Below are 20,958 nucleotides of genomic sequence, written 5' to 3'. Positions count from 1 at the left end.
GCCTGTCGGATAATTCCTAGTAGGAAGAGTGTCCGAAAATTGTCACGTGTTCCTTCCACTTGCAATTTATTCAAAACATCAGTAGTTCCTTTCCCAAAGCTATGAATGCTCGGAGTTTTCCTGAATTTTACAATGCGTGCAAACATGCGTATCCCGGTCCAGTGTTATGGTTTTTCGGACGCCTCACAAAGAACGATTCGTTGTTTTCTCTCTAACAACATAAACAACTGTGAACATCTCATTCACTTTTAAAAGACAGCTTCTCTTAAAAACAAGCCATCATCTGAGTATTTACAATGTCTGTGTGATGCTACAACCCCCGTCATAGCGCGAGTAATCGCAATAAAACACAATCTCATTAAACTCAGACCTCAGTTCTCGCTACCGCTAAACAAAACTTTGTTTAGCGGTAGCGAGAACTAAGATCTGATTTCAATGAGATTGGATAAAACATGGCCGTCCGAAATCTAAACCTGTGATCCGACGATATATGTACATGTCATATGTCATCTGTCGTTGTTCGTAAGGGTATAGATCTGTAATGATAGCGGCGTGTGGAAATAATCAACAGAGACCATATACCGATATATATATATATATATATATATGGTCTCTGTTTTCATGTTGCGAATCTCCGTGGACCTGTCATAATTTCGCCTATATGTATGATTAACTAATTCGTACGAATGTCGTTTGCACCCCGTGGGGATTACGGGTTATAAAGGTCTCCAAAGCATCAATCTAGGCTGTGTTTGTCGTGCGGTATGACATCGTGGATCGGGTGGCCAGGCTCTGTTACCTGGTTCATTGCAAGCATGATGATGTCGCTGTACCCCGACTGCGTCGGTCGTTGCTCGTCATCTCAATCAGCGAGTTGTCTGGTCTCGACTGGAATATTTAAATTATGCAGTCATATATAGCTAGAGTATTGCCGAGTGCGGTGTAAGAGACTGTAAGTTTGATTTCAAACGTTATTATTAGAAACAATAATCACATGGTGTACAACACTTTTAGTCCATGTGTTTGAAGTGATAATGTATCACAAAGTTAGAGAAATGGATACATATATATTCTTGAAACAGCCACCGTCACATACTGATACATTGTTAACATATATTGCTTGTTGTATATGCGCAGTCCTTTGTCATTCAAGGACTGTGCATTTACACCAAGCGATATATATGTCATGTCTTATTTTGTCTTTCCGGGTAGATGTTCTCAGCAAGTCACTGGACGACATTCAATATCTGCCATAATCAGTATTCTTCGGTCAGCCCCATGAATTCGTATATGTACACAAATAAACCTAGCCGTGGTCAGGCCTATTAGGATAAATGGGTCCTTTATAAGAATAAACATAGGTTCATAAACCTACAATTCCTTTGGGTTATCATAACAAGGGGACGCTCCCAAAAGAGTTGATGTCAACGTACCCGATAGTTGCGGAGGTCGATGCGTATGATGTCAACCACTGGATTGTCTTGTCCACACTTTGATTATTTACTGACAACCGTTATCCAGCTGTCATCTTGCTGAGTACGGTGTTAAACAATGATGAAACAAACAAACTACAAATAGTGTTTCATGATGCATGGATACGAGCCAGGGATACAAACGTTATTAATTTCTCCACAGTGAGTGAGTTGTGTCTATCGCCGCTTTTAACAGTATTCCAGTTATATGGCGACGTGTCTGCTTAATGTGGGAGGGCATCCCGAAGTGATGCAGGCCTCAGACGTTTACCACTTCGGTGAAACCCACGAGCACGGGTATGGTGCTGACCAACCTGGAAACGTAATCGGGGCGAACCGGGATTCAAAAACACAATCATAGGTTTCTGGCGTGCCAAAGGGACGCAACTCTGCACAGCGAATCGCGGCGCCTTAGATGACTGAGCCACCCGCGCTCCCAATTTCTCAATAGATATGATAAGCATATATATAAAGTAGAAGAAAACCTTCTGTATCAGTATTGTTAAATCACACAGTTTCATCCTTTTCAATAAGTTTTAACGTCAGATAATGAAGAATTTCAAAATAATGTTCGGAAAAAGCGTCAATCGTTTCGGTGAAAAAATTGAATTTGTATTTCAAAAGATTTACAGAGTGGGCAGAAAATAACATTTCCTTAAAATGTATAAGTAAATATACGTCGAGAACAATAATAGAGGAAATATGCATGTTGACACGACTTGACAATTTGACATGATGTCCAATCACATGACATTATATACAGCTGTGCACTGAATCTGAATAGAACACACATTCCCGCTATTGTTTAATGTAAATTTGCAATACTCATATATACACAAAATTACGTTGTCAATAGACTACATGTACGTAAACCGCATTGATATACGTGATTAAATTGATACTGCAAGCACCTCGTATATAAGACTATTTGTCAATATGCCACCATGGCCCTAAACAAACAGTAAAATAACACTTGCATATTACCCAAACCCCTGAGTTGACATTGGACTTGTATTACAATATATACCTATCCGTGTAGAATGACGTATGTATAGGGGCAGTGGGGTAGCCAAGTGGTTAAAGCGTTCGCTCATCACGCCGAAGACCCGGGCTAAATTCCCCTCGTGTATAAAGTGTGAAACCAATTCCTGGTGCCCCCCTCCGTGAAATTGTTGGAATATTGCTATAATTAGCGGCTTAGAACCATATTCACTCATGCACATATTATTAGGTATGGTGTCTTTAGTTGCCGTATACGGCAACTAAAGACACCATAACGAATTAATTATGCCGAAAACTTTACGCTATTTGGTATCTTTGTCGCACGTGTCATGTCAAAATGAAAACTTGACACTTACAACCGGTATAAACGACAGAACCAGTACATATGTTTCCGATACAACGCTTTAATGTAAACATAAACGTTAACAATGGAATATATAATGCACCAAATGTGAACGTTTAAAGTAATATAGCTAAAATGGATAGAATTATCATAAAAATGCCCGCATGTTTACAGAAATCTGCGGGCCACTGTAAGTTGATAGCAGTCCGCTTTCCCCTAACGACGGGCTGCTATCTATTCTATTGCTATGTGACGTCACTGGCGTCACGTTTCTTGTTTGTGACGTCATCCTATAGTATGTTCTATGACGTTGCTATTTGTAACTCAGTGACCTCCGTTATAAGCTTTTTTTCTCTATATTTTTTTATAAATAAAGTCACGAACATGGTTACTTTAATAAACAGTCTTTGCGCATCACAATTAATTATATTAAAACACAAAACAGTATCGAATAACGAATTTCTGTACCAGAATTTCCATGTGAAATATGTGAGGTGGGTGTTGGAAAATTCATAATGGCTGTTGCTGACAGTATACAGTCTCATATTAGGTCAGTAACAACCATCTTGGATTTTACTGACGGTATACAGGCTCATGTGGGGTCAGTAGTTCTGCTCTCTGATTGGTCAGTCTCACTTTGAGGCATAATAAGTATAATTCTACCATGAATTTGGAATTTACTCGATTCTGATTGGTCAATCAGAGGCTATTAAATCACAATAAACCCCCTCTGATTGAAACAGCTGGTTTGACGGCCGCTTCACCGCGGAAGCTAATATTCGTAGAATGGTACTATTTTCAGTCATTGTCGGTAGGCGTATTTAAATAATTATATCTGCAATTACAGGTTACAAAATGCACAGATGCGGTTAATACAATATACAAAGGATGTGTGGCAATACATTTTGTGCAGAAAAACACGACAGAAATCAACAAAGGGAATGTATTTACTTTTTGGAGACAACAGAGAGCTTGGAATTTTGGCGCTTTTCCATATATGACTGTGACGTCATATCTTTTGCGTCACAATGAGCGGCATGACGTCATAATGGTGACGTGCGATGTAGAGCGAAAGCCTTGCAAAGCTTGCTTTGTTTTCTTTACGGATGCCCATCTCATGTTTGCTTACCAAGTTGCCGTGCTTATATGCTTCCAATGCCTGTCATATGTTCGATTGAAGTATTACGGTATAAACAAACTGCTTGAGGATATACAGCACCATATTTTGTTTTCGGTGATTCCGTAATTCAGATCGATAACGCACTCAAAACACTGAACTCAACCCATGACGCTTCACTCAGTATATTTGCTAACACCAAAGAGTTCGCATTTTATATAGTCATGGTAGAATGGAGATAAACATACTGTGTTTTCAATGTAGAGCTAGGTTACCTGTAGATTTAACCCCGCTAAATTTAACATTTGAAACCTCACGCTGCGCGTTCGGTTCCAAATTCAATTTAGCGGGGTTAAATCTACAGGTAACCTAGCTCTACATTGAAAACACAGTATGTTTATCTCCTAATTATCACTAGGCTGGTTCCATATGCTTTGTATAGGCTCTTGACAAACTGTTAACGTTATATAGGGGCAGTCGGGTAGCCTAGTGGTTAAAGCGTTCGCTCGACACGCCGAAGACCCAGGTTCGATTCCAGACATGGGTACAATGTGTGAAGCCCATTTCTGGTGTCCCCGTTGTGATATTCCTGGAATATTGCTAAAAGCGGTGTAAAACCATACTCACTCACCCACGTTAACGTTATATAGGAGATTCTGATTATTTTTAATATAGATGTAGGTTACCTGTAGATCCGCGCTAAATATAATTTGGAATGCATTTTGTATCCTATAATTGTACATTCCATTCTTTAAAAATGCCTACCGAAAATGATTTGAGAAAGAAGTTCTTTAGTATTAATAATAACTTCATCACTTGCTTGATAAGTGTGTTAGAACCTACACCCAAACTCTTCTAATTGTAATAAAGAAGTTGTTCATTCATATATCTTTACTTTGCACTCCAAATTCTAAATGCCTCTCAAAGAAATCTTTGTGTAATATATCATTTCTTTGTCTTTGTCAGCACACATTGAGGTTGAACCTACTTGAAGTGTCTTTTGTGCCCCAGCTGCTTATATGTTTATTGTAGGATGCGAGGTAGGTAAGGCACAGCAGCATTAGATTGTGTCATCAGACCCCATAGCATGGGACAGCTCTCAAATCAGTCATTGGTTTATCTGTCCTAGTGTTGATTTTATTTACAGGCAGCTGTCATAAAGATGGACTATTTCTCAGTGTGGCGTTAAACAAGAAACAACTCTTGACCAGTCAAACATGTTCCTGAATGCACGGTCCACAGCATAAACCAAATCAGAGAGCCTGACCACCCGAACCACATTTTAGTGTGCTCTTATGACAAGCATTCTTGATGTATTGGGATCTACGTATTTGGACCCAAATCACAATAGCTCAATACACCGAGGTCAGTTGGCCTTTGGTCAAGTGTCTGTCTGCTGATCAGTTATGATTGAGATGAACTGTGAAATGATGCTGTTCTTGCATTTTGGTTTCCATTGAAAGGCTTTTTCCAGATTCAATCTCATTAAAATCAGATCTTAGTTCTCGCTACAGCTAAACAAAGATCTGAGGACATCCCATTAGGGGTCACGTCAGAACGACCTTTCATCCAACCAATCAGAATGTCGCTTACCAGATCATGAAAGTGACAGTCGGAATGTGATTTCTAATCATGCAACCTCGAAAACTTTAACACGGGGTATTCCGAACGATAGTTATGGGCTTAACGACTGAATCCATACAATCTTGACTATCTATTAGCTATTCCAGAATGTTCTTTCGTTCAGGTTACAAATTTTTAATTGAGAATTTGTCAAAATATGTTTCAAAGCGTAGTCGCCAATTTGAAATTAGTGTCGTAAAGCACAAGAAAGCTGCCTTCTGATTGGCTAATATCATTTCTTGTCAGTCATTCCACTGGTAGGTCAAAGTTTGCGTAAGGTCGGTCTGACGTGACCCCTAATGGGTTGTCCTCAGATCTTTGTTTAGCAGTAGCAAAAACTAAAATCTGATTTTAATGAGATTGTTTCGAGATTATGAAGTTCGCTGAACAATGCCCCACTGTAATGTTGTTACGGAGCCCTGTTTGTGACAGCAAAAACAACAATAATAAGGTATAATAACACAAAATAAATTTAATGCACATAACCTCATCATATAAAGTGAAAAATACAATGTAGGTACATTTCATGAAATATTGGTAGAAATGAGAGACAGAAAAATATGTCTGTGTAAATAATGGTCCCCAGGTCAGATTTTCTTAAGTGAATGTATTTGATGTTGATAACCATCTATTTCTTTCTATTTTACCAGGATAAACATACATGAACCTCAGTTGTTTTTAAAAAAATAATATCAATGCTACTGATTGCTTAAACATGTGGTTTCTTAAAAAATATTCACAATCAGATGTTTCTCTTTTTTGGGGGTGGTGTAGCCTTATTGTAAAAGAGTTTGCTCGTCATGCCGAAGGCCCAGGTGCAATGAACCACATGGGTACAATGTGCTAAGCACATATCTGGAGTCCCCTGCCATGACTGAGCTGGAATATTGCTAAAAGTGGTTTAAATCCCAACATACTCATTCACTTCATCTTTTTATTTCAATATATATCATATTTCAAAGCAAAGGAAAACATCAAGACATCCTTCTCAAGTTCAAGCTCACGAAGACAACAGGCATTTCCCAATTATCCAGTTCAAAACACCTTCAAAACAAAATTAACGGGACATTGCGACTATACAGCGTACTTGCATTTACTTACAGGCATTTATGTGAAACACTTATGATGGATGGTCAAGCAGTGTTAATCCAAGACAACTTTACTAGAGAGGAACCCAGTTGTAATGCTGCTCAATTTAAGTGACAAAGAAGTAAACACAGCAATGAAATTAGAGCAATAATTAATTCCGTAAATCTTTTGAGTGGAGATTTGTTCATATATAAGTCCCAGCACTTTTCAAGATCTGTGAATACAAATCCAGCACTTTGCCAAGGAAAGGTAAATTAAGGTACTTTTCATTGAACAGGGATAAATTCAAACATGTTTAACATTTATATGAACTTGATCCATGGTCCTGCAGAATGTATGTACAATGCATAATTTCCTTTATCTTGAACATAATCAGATTTTATCTGCTAGATGATATGCAATGTTCCTCATGAAGAAATTGAGCAAATCTCTCTGATGTTCTCAAAAGTCACTTTGTAATTTCCCAGTGGAGGACAGAATGATTTACTGTCATGTTTTGCTGTACACACAGAGAGCCACGCCCATCACCACACAGACCATGCCTGCATATGTTTCTGAAACACAAATTTTGGAAAATGCATCAATAATACTAAAGGTTTGTGTAGCTCTCCTGGCTAAAACTCAGTTTCAGAACTTGTCTGATATCCTATAGAATAACAGGCTTTGATGTTTGAATACACAGCATATGAAAATAGAGACTTATCGTAGAGACTATTTTTATTTCAATTTGAATTTAGCTCCAATTGTGTTGGCTCCCAAAAACTTGCTGCAGCTTCCAGGAAAATATCACCTGGAGCCAGGTTGAACCCTTGGAATTAATTGAACTTTGAGACTAACTTACCCCAATGTTGAATCTTCTCTCCAAGAAGCCTCCCGGACAGGCTGGTGAAAATGAACGTCAGGGAATTTGTGAGAGGTACTGCAAGGCTCAGCTCTGAAAACATGAATCAGCAACTGAAAGGTGTTGCATAAGCCATTTCTAACAATCTAAACACTATATTAATTTGAATTTCAGTTGTTCAGTTATGGCCTCAGCTGCATCCTTCCAATTCGTATATTCCTCAAACTGTGATGTGATACATACCATTTATTTGATTGACTGTCAACAATAAAAATTGTCTTCTTAAAAAATACCTATGACGATTTATGTATCTTATCCAAAATATTAATACAAAAATATCTTTTTGCATGTTTCACCATAACGATAATGAATAATTTCGGAAAGAAGAATCTGAAACTATGAAAATGTTACAGGAAGATGACATGTGGGTGAGTGAGTTAAACATTGGTGGTGTGAAAAGCAGATGATTATGAATTTGTTTGTTTGATGTTTAACGCCGCACTCAGCAATATTCCAGCTATATGACGGCTGTCTGTAAATAATCGAGTCTGGACCAGACAAGCCAGTGATTGACAGCATGAGCATCGATCCACGCATTTGGGATCGATGACATGTATCAACCAAGTCAGCGAGCCTGACCACCCAATCCCGTTAGTTGCCTTTTACGACAAGCATAGTCGACTTTTACAGCAACTATGGGTAGATGATTATGAACATTTATAGCCACATCTGAAGGTAATAAAGCCAATAGGGCAAAACGATCTTCCGGTACCTGCCTTCAAACAAACTAGTCACATACCTGCTGATGCTAGTGTTATGTAGAACAAGACAGATCCAGACTGGTTCACAAGGAAGGGGATTAAGTACTGTAAATTGAAGTACAACAGTAGAGATTAGGGTTGTAACAATAGACTTTGGAAAGATACAATATTTATCCTAACAGTATGGTCACGATATGATGCATAATATGATACATGACACAATACATGAAAACTCAACACATGACATTTTTTTTATAAGAAAATGAATAGTAGCCTAACTTAACCACATGTAGTAGATTTGAATCCATACATTTGTAAGTTGTATCGTTTTGTATCAATACAAGACCTATCAGTACAATACATGTATCGTGGCAGAGTATCATGATGCACTAAACATTCAGTGAACCATTACACTCCCAGTATAAAATATGGGAAGAGCTTTCACACAAGTTTGTATAAGAATGTAAAAAGCATGGTTTTGTAAAATCAGTACAATAAGCACGTGAATATAATATATAACGCTAGTCTGTAAGCCTGAAACTACTAAGCTGTCTTGGGGACAAATAAATATACAATGATGGTAGTCCTCGATGACTAGTAGTATTTAAAAGCTATTATTCTCAACCAGTTCATTTTTGTCTCATTCAAGCAGGACTAGTGAAATAATGTTTACACTAGTCCTCTGGACATGTCTTAAAATAAACAAATTTTGAAGGCTGAAAAGGTCTTATCATTATTGAATTATTTTTTCTCCGGGACCATTCATTACCCATGTGCATACTTGGAATTTAAGATTCACACACATTTAGGTTTTATCCAATAATATTAGTTCATAGAAACCTTCCAGTTGAAGAAAATAAATCCTAGTTCAGCAAGGAACTGCCTTATCCTGCTGTCATGTTTAATTTTCTCAATCCCTTCACTGCCCTTCCTGATGAAAGGATTTGTTGATCCCCATAGTGCTGCCACAGCTATCAACCAGAAGGCATTCTCTGCAAACATTCAAAATATGTTGGATACATACATTTGCAGTGAAAACAACTGAACTATTTCAGCACTTATGAGAACATAACATATCGGCATAATGAATTAAGTCTTTCTACTCAAAAGATAAACAAGGGAGATTTCAAACAAACAGCAGGTATGTGTAAAACAAGTGCAAATATTTTTAGTTTTACCATTCTAGTGTCATCTACGGGTATGTAAAAAATATTTACCGTATTCGACGTAATAAGCGCCCCGCTCTAATAAGCGTCCACGGCGATATTTGCTAATATATTGGCAAGTGAACAATCCCAATTAGAATCCCTACCGATTGATCAATGTACACAAGACTTATTTATTCGTGTATAATACGCACTCGTGTGTTATATGGACCCTTAATTACGGGCAATTAAATTATATAAACAGTTCAGACCGTCAGCATTAACCACGAAATTTATCTTTCAACTCTGTTTTTTCCACCAAAATAATATTCAAATAAGAGCCCCCTATTTCTAATTTAGAGAGCGCCCTGGGCGCTTATTACGTCGAATACCTTTTTTTTTCTAATTCCACATCAGTTGAAGACAAAGATGTATCAACTACAGTTCTGCCTTTTTTGTTTTGTCATAAATGACACAAAAGTTGACATGTTTTTTTTATGATATTCAACAGACAGCTGAAAAAAGTTTTTTTAGTCATAGTCCTAATAAGCCATGTTGAGGAAACCCTTCTAAAATGTATAACTTAATGATTATTAATGTGGGGATTTCCTGATAGAACAGGTCCCTATCAACCTGTGCTTGTCAAACAAGACTTTTTTGAACGGGTGAACAGTATGGGATCAGACATGCCTAAATGAAATGTGGATAATAGTAGTTGAAGGTAAAAAATTAGTAAGTTTGGCAATGTTTTGTTGTGTGTTTGTTTGTTTGTTGCTTAACACCGAACTTAGCAATATTCTAGCTATATGACGGAAGTCTGTAAATAATCGAGTCTGGACCAGACAATCCAGTGATTGACATCATGAACATCGATCCATGCAATTGGGATACGATGACATGCATCAACCAAGTCAGCGAGCCTGACCACCCGATCCCGTTAGTCGCCTCTTACGACAAGCATAGTTGCCTTTTACGGCAATCATGGGTTGCTGAAGAGCTATTTTACCCTGGCTCTTCATAGGTCTAGTATGGCAATGTAGATAGTAAGGTCTGATAATTGATATTGAGAGGCTTCATTGCACAGGAGGATAAAGCATAAGCAACATGTTTAATCTTAATTACTATTCACTTCTATCACTTCTTCAAGGCCTCAACATAGATTTCAATTCTTCAATTCAAGGACTTAGAAAAATAACTTGTCAGTCACTTCCCTTTTTGGAATAATAAATATGAATCAAGTCTTTGAAAGGCATTTAGAAGTGATACACATAAGGAAGAGAATTTATGGATGTCAACTTCTTTATTATGAGAAAACACATAAGGAAGAGAATTTATGGATGTCAACTTCTTTATTATGAGAAAACACATAAGGAAGAGAATTTATGGATGTCAACTTCTTTATTATGAGACATTACACAACATTTCGAAGTATATGTTTACTCCTTCATCAGGTGAATATACTCCGAAACGTGTTCCTCATAATAAAGAAGTTGACATCCATAAATTCTCTTCCCTAATAAATATGAAATCACAAAAAATCGTAAGATTTGGTGCATGATACGTATCATGATACTTGCATGCACTCTTATCTGTGGTCCCCAAGCTTGGTTGTTGGCTTGTTGTTTAACGCCGCACTCTGCAATATTCCAGCTATATGACGGCGGTCTGTAAATATTCAAGTCTGGACCAGACAATCCAGCGATTGACATCATAAGCATCGATCTACGCAATTGGGATCGATGACATGCATCAACCAAATCAGGGAGTCAGGGAGCCTGACCACCCGATCCCATTAGTCGCCTTTTATGACAAGTGTAGTCGCCTTTTATGGCAAGCATGGGTTGCTGAAGACCTATTCTACCTCGGATCTTAAGGGATCGGTCCCTATGCAATCTTTTCATAGACAGGATGGCCCAAAAGCCGGCACACTGATGATTTACAGATGGCCGTGTCAAGTATGGCCCAGTGAATAAAAATCTTTACATTTTCACTACTAATTATCACTACTAATTAGTGTTTGATGTAACAATTATTAAAGCAAACATTTAAGGTAAGAATCGATATTTCTTGCTTAGTGTGCTTAGAAGCAAAAAATCTACCGGTGCCCGGTGTAACGTCCCACCACTTTATAGCTCCCCATAGTATGACTACAAGGCCTACCTAAACAATTTTTAAGTTTGGTTGGATAATGGAGGAACAATTGTGCCAGTTTTTAATTCTCAAATGTTTGTCATTGAACTCTAGGGCTGTAGTTGTTTGCTGGACAATTACCACTGCCACTGTTCCAGGTACAGAAATATGTTTACTCTTGAATCTATTAGGGTTGGGACAAGTCCAAATTGACTACCCGGGTACCCCCCTCCCTATTACCCACTGTAGGTCTTAGGAGATGTCTCAAAATGTCCAACTGGGAACACTTTTAGCTTAGCCCTGGCAAAACGTTTTAATATACATGTATTAAACAATCGGTCATTCATACACTGAAGTTGAAATAAGTAATATCTTTATTCAACCATATAAAAAATCAGAAGGAATGGGAGCACAGTCAGAAAGAAATGCGAACATTATTGACTTGTGTTACCATAGAGTTCTAGATATTTTTGTAACTAAACAATATATCACGTGACTAACCACGGGTCCGGGTCGTCCTGTGGGTAGGCGGGTCCTACTCAGTACCCACCCGGCCCGGGTACCCGAGTTACCCGTCCCAGCCCTAGAATTTATGTAGATCTAGATTTGACACAAAATATCTGGATCCAGTAAATGTGTACACATATTCTACAAAACCCTAAGAGTTAAACTTTTTTTTATCATAACAAATCAATCAGTACCAGGAAGATTATATTTAGATGAAAGATATTATATATAGATCCACTATCATTATTTAAAAAAAATACTTTGAGTAAGGTTGTTGTTGCAGTTTTGACTATATGATCGAAAACTGGACAAGTCGTACATATAAAATGCTTGGACTACAAAATAGTAATAACAGATTAATTTTATTAATGATGACCATGTTATTTACGTATTCATATCATAAAGGTCGATAATGTGACCTTACCAATATTCGAAGATTCGGCCATTATCTAGGATCATCAAAAATACATGAACACTCTTTTGTAGCAGACACCCGGAAGCTAGTCGTCTGCGGATGTGGCTCAAGCTCCATAGCAGGGCGCGACACTTTTATAGGACCACGGTATCACTGAGGAGAGCTTAGAAAATTCTGTCACAACCTCACATCACATAAGAAAGATTATCACGCCTTGACCAGTCGATGAAGAGGCCATATTTGCACTGCTATTTCAAGTTATATGATTGAACATAATGGTGCATTATTTCTATAAACACTGACATGAGATACACAACCAGAAATTCCTTTCCAACTTCAGCCACTATTTTCCTAAAGACAAATGATTAAACAGATATCAAATGCAAAACAACATTAACCGGTCCCACCGACTTTGGCAAAGCACGCATATTTACATCTTCTGTAAAGTTTATCTCCCTCTCGGGAATAAAAACGGACGTCATAAACCTATTTGTAAGAAACAAAAAACCCGTTTCATTTGGGGTAGCCTAATGTCAGTCGTGCACGGACGTGTCAACTTGAAATGGAAGGGCATCAAGATATACTTTTGTATAGTCTCCCTGGTTTCACGGATCAGATGGTTACCACGCCGAGAAGATAGGGTCAGTTTTGGTTCTTAACAACTCGTGCTTGTCGTAAGAGGCGACTGACGGGATGGGGTGGTAATGTTCGCTGCCTTGGTTGAATCATGTCATCGTAGCCTATCCCAGTTGCGTAGATCGATGGGTTGTCTGGTCCAGACTCGATTATATACAGATCGCCGTCATATAGCTGGAATATTTCATTTAACAACAAGCAAATAAAACCAAGGAGCCCAGACTAAGATATTTCATTAGAGCGAGTTCTACCTCATTCGAGAACTCTTTCCCTTTATGAATCTCATTCAAAATACAAGACGATGTATAGCGATCGACCCTCTTCTCTTAATGAACTCTAAGTTTATCAGCTCGTGTGACTTAACGAGTGAAAACCATTATCATACAATTTGTCTCCCTTATTCGCGAAGATTTGTCACGCGCCATATATAATATCTTGACTGATTTGTTTTACGATTAAAAGTCTTAAATTTGCCGTAAAAACAATTTTTTCACGAGGTGTCGCTTTCCTTTTATCTATTTTGTTCTTTAAAATGATTGTTGTTAAAACAATTGCAATCTGTGTAATGATTCACTTAATATGCTCGTGCAAACAGTTTTGCATTTTTACAAAATGACGTGAAAATGAGATCTCGATAACTTCCCACTTAAACAAACTATATAGGTATAGAGCGACACACATGCTTGGTTTTCAAACAAAAAATAAGTGTCTTCCGTTCAGAAAAAGGTCATAGCCCATGAACATTTGACCTTAGATTCCATATATTTATAATATAGTCCCCCAAATAAAGTTATGTATAAACTTAAATAAAAATAAAACAATTCTATAAATGAACCATCGAGTATTAAGGGACTCTCAAGCAGGGAGCATTTCTTATAAGGTGTCCACTCGGCTTATTCCGTTACCTATACATGATGAAGACAGCCATGTTATGTAGAAATTATAATCCTGTTTTCGACGCAAAAAGTTTGATAATTATGACAAGCGATTATTTGTTTTAAACTTGTTTTTTTTTGCATGGGTAAAACAAAATATAACTGGATAATTGAGGATGATCATCATGAGCCTCAGAAGCACACGTGTCTAAGTACTCCTGAAAGTATTTCGCAAGTCAACACTAAAATCAGCATTACACAGACAAGGACTTGGTGATGTTTTAATGCCTTGTGTTTCCATTGCCTGTGCTCACATGACAACTAATTGGATGCCGATGTTAAGTGGCTGTCTTTTAACATCCCCAATTAACTAAATCTCTTAAACTTTATTCTCATTTGTATTACCGATTCATTCAAACGAAACACTCTTGAAATATAAGCACTCAAGTTGTACATCACAGCTTAATGGCTCTCATTACAGACACGCGTTGTTTTTGTCTCAACAGAAATCAAAAGCTAAAACGCAACCGGCTCGCATATATATAAAAGCATCTCAATTGATATTAAAAGTTACTTGTGTACATCCTGTTGAAAGTGACGGAGAGCTTGCGATGAAATTTCTACTGCTTCTCATAGTCGGCTGTTTCGGGGTGGTCCGCAGTTGTTATAACGTGGAATGGATTTTTCCATCATCCGTCAAATGGACACTTGATGGACATGTGCGAGTGTCAGTTGTGTCCAAAACATTACAACAGTGCTTTGTGGCTTGTCAAACACCAGAAGGTTGTGCTGGGTCCTTGGAGAACATTCTTTGTAAGAAACTAAAATCTCTAGCTGTACGGGATGAGGTTGAACGGGTATCCCAAGGCAAGGTTATTTCTCTGAAGAAAGAAGTGGTCATAACCAAGAAGGAAAGAGTAGCTTCTATTGGCATCTCTGGACTAACCGTAAGTAAGCAGGTGCTGTTTGATGGAGGTTCTACCTTGACGCCAATCACAATACACACAGAAGCCCGTAGTTCATTGCCTGTCAAGCAAAAACCCGAAAAGACAGTTTCAAACATGAAAGAAAACAGCGGGACATCCATATTTGATAAACTCCGTGGACGTCCTTTAACGCAAGTTAATTCCCTTCTTGTGTTCAATTCAAGAAAAGCGAATTTCGTCCCTACTGGATTCCTACTTAAGACAGGGAAAATACAGAGAATGGCATTTGATATCAGAAGGTCGATTATATTTTACATCCGCATCATAAATTCATACGATCATATGTTTCAATACAGTATGATGGCCCAGCACCAGAAACTGGGTTTGAAAGGACAACTGATTTGTTTTCAGGTTGTTGCAGATTATCAATTCCTGGTTGTCATGTCTGTCCTGCATTCTGAAAGAAAACTAATGACTTACAATTATAACACTAAGAAAGTTGTTACTTTGTTTAAACCCAGAACCTTTTCAGCTGGTAATATAATTGTCAACTCCAAAGAGAGGATTGTGTACTTTCCTATTCATTTTAAGCGCAGGTATCGTTTACAAAAAGTAAAATTCACAACCGCCGGTGAGAGAGAAAGTGTTGGCTATGAAAAACTCTCTTTTGCTATATTTTACCCTCATTTTGATATATATGGGGGGACATTTTATGGCTTTGGTAAACGTGGCCTGATAATGATGAGCATGGTTTCCAAAGTCGCTCACGTGATAAAATTGCGACGATCTCCAATTCTCTGCCATGCCGTCATGGCCACAGCAAAGGCAATATTAGTTTTCTGCCACAGTGATAGTTGCCCATTTGACAATCCTATGTGTGTTATCTTTGTATACACCATCGACGGGAAGTATACTAAAAGGATGAAACTCCCAATGGGACAGAAAGGACCAGTTTTCAGGATTTGATAGTATTCTACTTATTTCGTAGACAGTGACCACCGTGATATAAAGCAATGAAGAGCGTTTAATAAAACAGTAGTTCAGGCGTATCACCATGGCCACGGCGTGTCAGCCTGATGTGGAGGACTACCAAAAGATTTCAGAATGAAACCTTAACCACTTTGGTGAAACACAGGAGCAGGGATATGGTGCTGACAAACCCATAATAATCAGGGCGAATCTGTTACTCGAAACCTACGTTCAAATGTTTCTGCCATGCCTACTCATTCAATTGCGATGCCTTAGATGGCTGTTACTAATATGGCTTCCTCTCCCTGCTGACCGAGATGACCTGCACAAGGAGAGCCTAGTGTACATCGGAACAATTTCACCAAAACCTTTCTTTGAGGCAGAAACCAATCTTTTGGAAAGATATTCCGTGATCCAAGATGCGATCCGGATACTATTGATCGGAAACGGATCGATAAAATGCTGCTCCTAAATGATCTTCCCGAGGCAAGTGAGTTAACTGACTATAAAAGTCCAGTTAACTCTCTTGCCTCGGGAAGATGCTCCTAAATAAACCCACGTAAAACTGATGGCGTCAGGATGTTTTAGTATTCTGACAATTATGTTGGGTGATTTTTTAAAAAGAAAATTGTCTGTGAAATGTTCTGAATAACATTAACGCTTCTCATTTATGACACACTGTTTCCTCATTTACTAGAACTCTGTTCGTTGGTTGTAAAGCATGGTATCGTCAGAATCACCCATTGGCACTCTTATCTTAATTTATAACTCAATCATCCAAAACTGGCTTTCATGGGCGATATCGCTTGGTTGGGATCAAGAAATAGACCATTCTAAGCCAATATGCATGGCCTTGAGGTCAAATCGAAAGCGAGGCTAACGTAGGCAACCACACGCTGGAAACGGCGAAAAGGAAATATTACTGCTGTGTTCTTTTGTGTAGGTGCGATGCCCGAACGAAAAATTGAAATCAGGAAGTACATTACGTATTAATGTTAATTCATCAAGTTGCGAGCGCATCTTCGAATTTTCCAGATATGACGTCATGATTGAACAATGTTTTATCGTCAAATAAACACGCTTCGTTCTTTAATGTTCTTTGCAATTTATCACGAAGTTATCTTATATTACTGCTAAATATAAGACAGATACGCGATAAATACCGAACTTAACCCACCTGTTCGTAAAAAGGACTTGTCCGACATTTCCGAGGTCGGATTCTATTCAGGGAGTCAACATTATTAAAATTTGGGTAAACATTTTTAAAGCTTGTACATTTTATCAACATCCTTAAGGATGCTGTACATAATGTTGATATCTTGCGCCCCTCATTGTTTACTCTCACTGCAGTGTTTTATTGTACGATAAACAACTCTCACTCGTCGTTTAGTTCTTAATTAAAGACAGAAAAAAAGGAAGAAAGGTTTTTGATGATAAACAGAATCCCACCCTCGTGTCTTTTGATATCAAATATAGCAAGACTTGTTAAGATTTAAAAAAATTAATATATAACAAGCCTCGAAGTTTTAAACCTTTTTTTCAACTTGAGTTATATATTTGACACGCGTGGACACGAGTGTTAGATCCTCTGTATGTTTTAAGACCCCTATGGCTTTATTTAATAAAGGGGGCGGTCGGGTAGCCTAGTGGTTAAAGCGTTCGCTCGTCACGCCGAAGACCCGGGTTCGATTCCCGACATGGGTACAATGTGTGAAGCCCATTTCTGGTGTCCCCCGCCGTGATATTGCTGGAATATTGCTAAAAGCTGCGTAAAACCATACTCACTCACTCACTATTTATTAAAGGGGTGTATTTCCACCCACTCGTTTGGTTGGTTGAGTAGTCCTGATACATTATCAGGCCTATTGTCCTCGCCACTTGAAATAGAATCACGAAATATCGTCATTATTATTTAATGTAGGTGGCTGCATGTGTGCTAATACTGGTTACGTAAAAAAAAGCCATTCCGCCGATAATACATATTGCATACAGATTTGACAAAATGCAAAGCGGGCTTTTCGAGAAATATCCATATTGCTAGCGATACACATCATCATTTAGTTTTGATCACTTGGTTACACATGATCAGTATAAGCATACATGCAGCTTCGTCTGCCAGACACATTGTGACTAATATATAATATATATTACATGTTAAGACCAGTAAGATAACCATTAACTTCTAACAGATTACCTTTTGAAAATAGCTGGAGAAAAGTTAAATGCCTTGTTTCCATTACCTCGCTGTGACCACTGATTGGGTGCTGTTGTCAAGTGGCTGTCTTTTAACATCCCTAATTAACTTAATCTCTTAAACTTTATTCCTATTTGTATTACCGATTCATTCAAACGAAACACAATTGAATGACATGAGCACTTAAGTTGTACTTTACGGCAGCTTAATGCATGGCTCTCATTAACAGTTAGACATTCGTTTCTAGTTTTTGTCTCAACTGACATTTGTCCAAAACTGCTCAGACATCTCTAGGATATATCGCATATATCTAATTTATTGCCATAACGATTGTTTGAGACAAAGTCATTGTTCATCCATGTTGAGGGTCAAGGTCATAATCTGAAAGAGTTGTTGTCAAGGGTTCCAGTTAAATCATATCACTTGAACAGACAGAGGGAACAGACAATTGCGTGGATCGATGCTCATGATGTCAATCATTGGTTTGTCTGTTCCAGACTCGATTATTTACAGACCGCCGTCATATAGGTGGATAACTGCTGAGTGCGGCATTAACAAACAAAGCCATGTCAGTGTACTCAGCTTGTTGGTTGGTTGGTTGGTTGGTTTTTGTTAAAAGCCACACTCAGCAATATTCCAGCTATATGAAGGCGGTCTGTAAATAATCGAGTCTGGACCAGACAATCCCGTGAGTGAAATCATGAGCATCGATCCACGCAATTGGGATACGAAGACATGCATCAACCAGGACAGCGAGCCTGACCACCCGATCCCGTCAGTCGCCAAGCATGGTTTGCTGAAGACCTGTTCTACCCCGGATCTTCACGGGTCACACAGCTTGTTGAGTAAATTAGACTGGAATTTTCACATAGAAGGCATGTCAATGCGTGCTCCTAAGTTCAAGTCTTTAAGTACTAAACTTGTTTAAATAACATTTTAATAATGAAAATAACGCTTCGATCCCTTCCTCGTGCTCAAATTAAATGTGAAGACATGAATCGAAATTGCTTGGACAGCTAAGTTGCCGAAGCCTTGATCCTCTTTAGTTTCGAGGAAGCTTGAAGTGATGCAGGTCTTAAACGTTACAAGCTTTGGTGAAACCCACAAAAAGGAGACCGACCTGGAATTATGGTGAGGTTTTAGCACTCATAAGGGGCGTAACTCTGCTGTGACGTTCTCTGCTTTGGACATGGATTTAAATGTTAATGTCTTCGTTGTTTCAATGCACAGATGCGAGTACCCATATATAAATCAAGCAGATGGTAAGTCAAAGGAACTAGGATCTGTACTGAAATTGGTATTGAAATAATAAAGAAGTTGAAATCCACAAGTGACGTCTGTTTCACTTGATGCTACATTCAGCCTAAATGCCAGTGGCTGAGATATTGTGACCAGATTTAACATGTTCGCGAGAGGTTAGGGTTGGGACGAGTCCAAATTTACTACCGACACCCGCTATAGTTCTCAAGAGTTGGGTACAAAATCTCCGAATCGGAATTGTTTTACCGCAGCCCTGGCAAAAACTATTTAGATACACAATAAAACGATCTGATCATGTATACACTGCAATTGAAAGACGCTTTATCCTTACTCGAACATATAAAGGCCAGAACAAATGCCTGCATAGTGAGAAAGAAATGAGAAGATTAGCTATACTTGTAGTGTAACCATTGAGTTTTATTGTTAATGTCATTACAGAGTATATAACGTGACTAACCACCGTACCTGTAGTCATGCGGGTAGGGTCCTACCCAGGTCCTACCCGACCGAGTACCATCTCAGCCCTACCAGAGGTGAGGTGAGGTGAATTTTTTTTTTAATGATTTGGATTTGGGTACTTGTACATGTGTATGTGTGTCTGCTTGTACAAGTCTAGACTGATGCCAATCTTATAGTGCTCGCTCACCGAGATACTGACCAATGAAGATCCCAGGTAGAATAGGTCTTCAGTAACCCATATTTGCCGTAAAAGGCGACCGACAAACAGACCGACTATGCTTGTCGTAAGAGGTCGGGCACACTGACTTGGTTAATGCATGTTAATGTGGATTGATGTTGATGATGTCAATCCCTGGATTGTCTGGTCCAGACTTGATTATTTACGGACCGCCGTCATATTGCTGAGCATGCCTTAAACAACAAACTCACTCACTCACTGAGATACCATGCCACAGATTAACATGAATACCTCATTCAGACACAGAATACTAACTCCGAGCCAACCAGTCCTTGTTTTATCCCCTTTATGCCATGCACCAGACAGGGTAACAACAAGTACCATCTTTTAACATGTTTTGGTATGACACAGCTGAGGATCAAACCCCCGACCTTCTGCAGATATTCTACCACCAGACCAGGAAGGCGGTCTTCAAAATGTTGTAAGTTCCAGTAACACATCATTCTAAAAGTTCTGAGTTTCAAAATGAACCCCAATCATCTGTACATAAGGTTATCTTGACTTCAGAACTGACCAAATAGCATTCTCTTCAAACTATATTTCAATAGGAATGTACATTCAGCTTCAACATAGATTCCGCGATACATACAAACACTCATGAAATAGTACGGAAACCAAACAATATTCACATATTTATTTACAAACATATACAAATCTCCTAACTTCTTAACCATCAATGAATATACACACATCTGTGGTCACACACGATGATGCTGTGATGTATGTGGACATACTCCCACGAGATAAGACTATATACTTCCCAGGGAGATGAAAACGGAATTTGAATGCTTTGTTTTTTGGTTTGAATGTTGTTTAACGCCTCATTCAGCAATATTCCAGCTATATGACGGCAGTCTGCAAATAATCAAGTATGGACCAGACAATCCAGTGATTGACATCATGAGCATCGATCCATGCAATTGGGATACAATGACATGCATCAACCAAGTCAGCAA

The 20,958-nt window shown here is 38.4% G+C and overlaps 1 protein-coding gene across 1 annotated transcript; it reads right to left on the bottom strand.

Moving 5' to 3' along the window:
• Positions 1 to 6,011: 6,011 nt before the first annotated feature.
• On the bottom strand, positions 6,012 to 12,790 carry LOC124134564 (transmembrane protein 234 homolog). Its single transcript, XM_046499462.2, has 5 exons — positions 12,455 to 12,790; positions 9,089 to 9,240; positions 8,287 to 8,353; positions 7,488 to 7,580; positions 6,012 to 7,200 (listed from the first exon to the last, which is right to left on the bottom strand). Exons 1-5 carry the CDS (start codon positions 12,474 to 12,476, stop codon positions 7,136 to 7,138), a joined length of 399 nt encoding a protein of 132 aa, XP_046355418.1. The 5' UTR covers positions 12,477 to 12,790; the 3' UTR covers positions 6,012 to 7,135.
• Positions 12,791 to 20,958: the final 8,168 nt, after the last annotated feature.

The sequence above is a fragment of the Haliotis rufescens genome, unplaced genomic scaffold (assembly GCF_023055435.1).
Source record: "Haliotis rufescens isolate VD_foot unplaced genomic scaffold, xgHalRufe1.0.p SCAF_112, whole genome shotgun sequence".
Lineage (NCBI taxonomy): Eukaryota > Metazoa > Mollusca > Gastropoda > Lepetellida > Haliotidae > Haliotis > Haliotis rufescens.
This window is presented reverse-complemented; position numbering and strand designations above follow the sequence as displayed.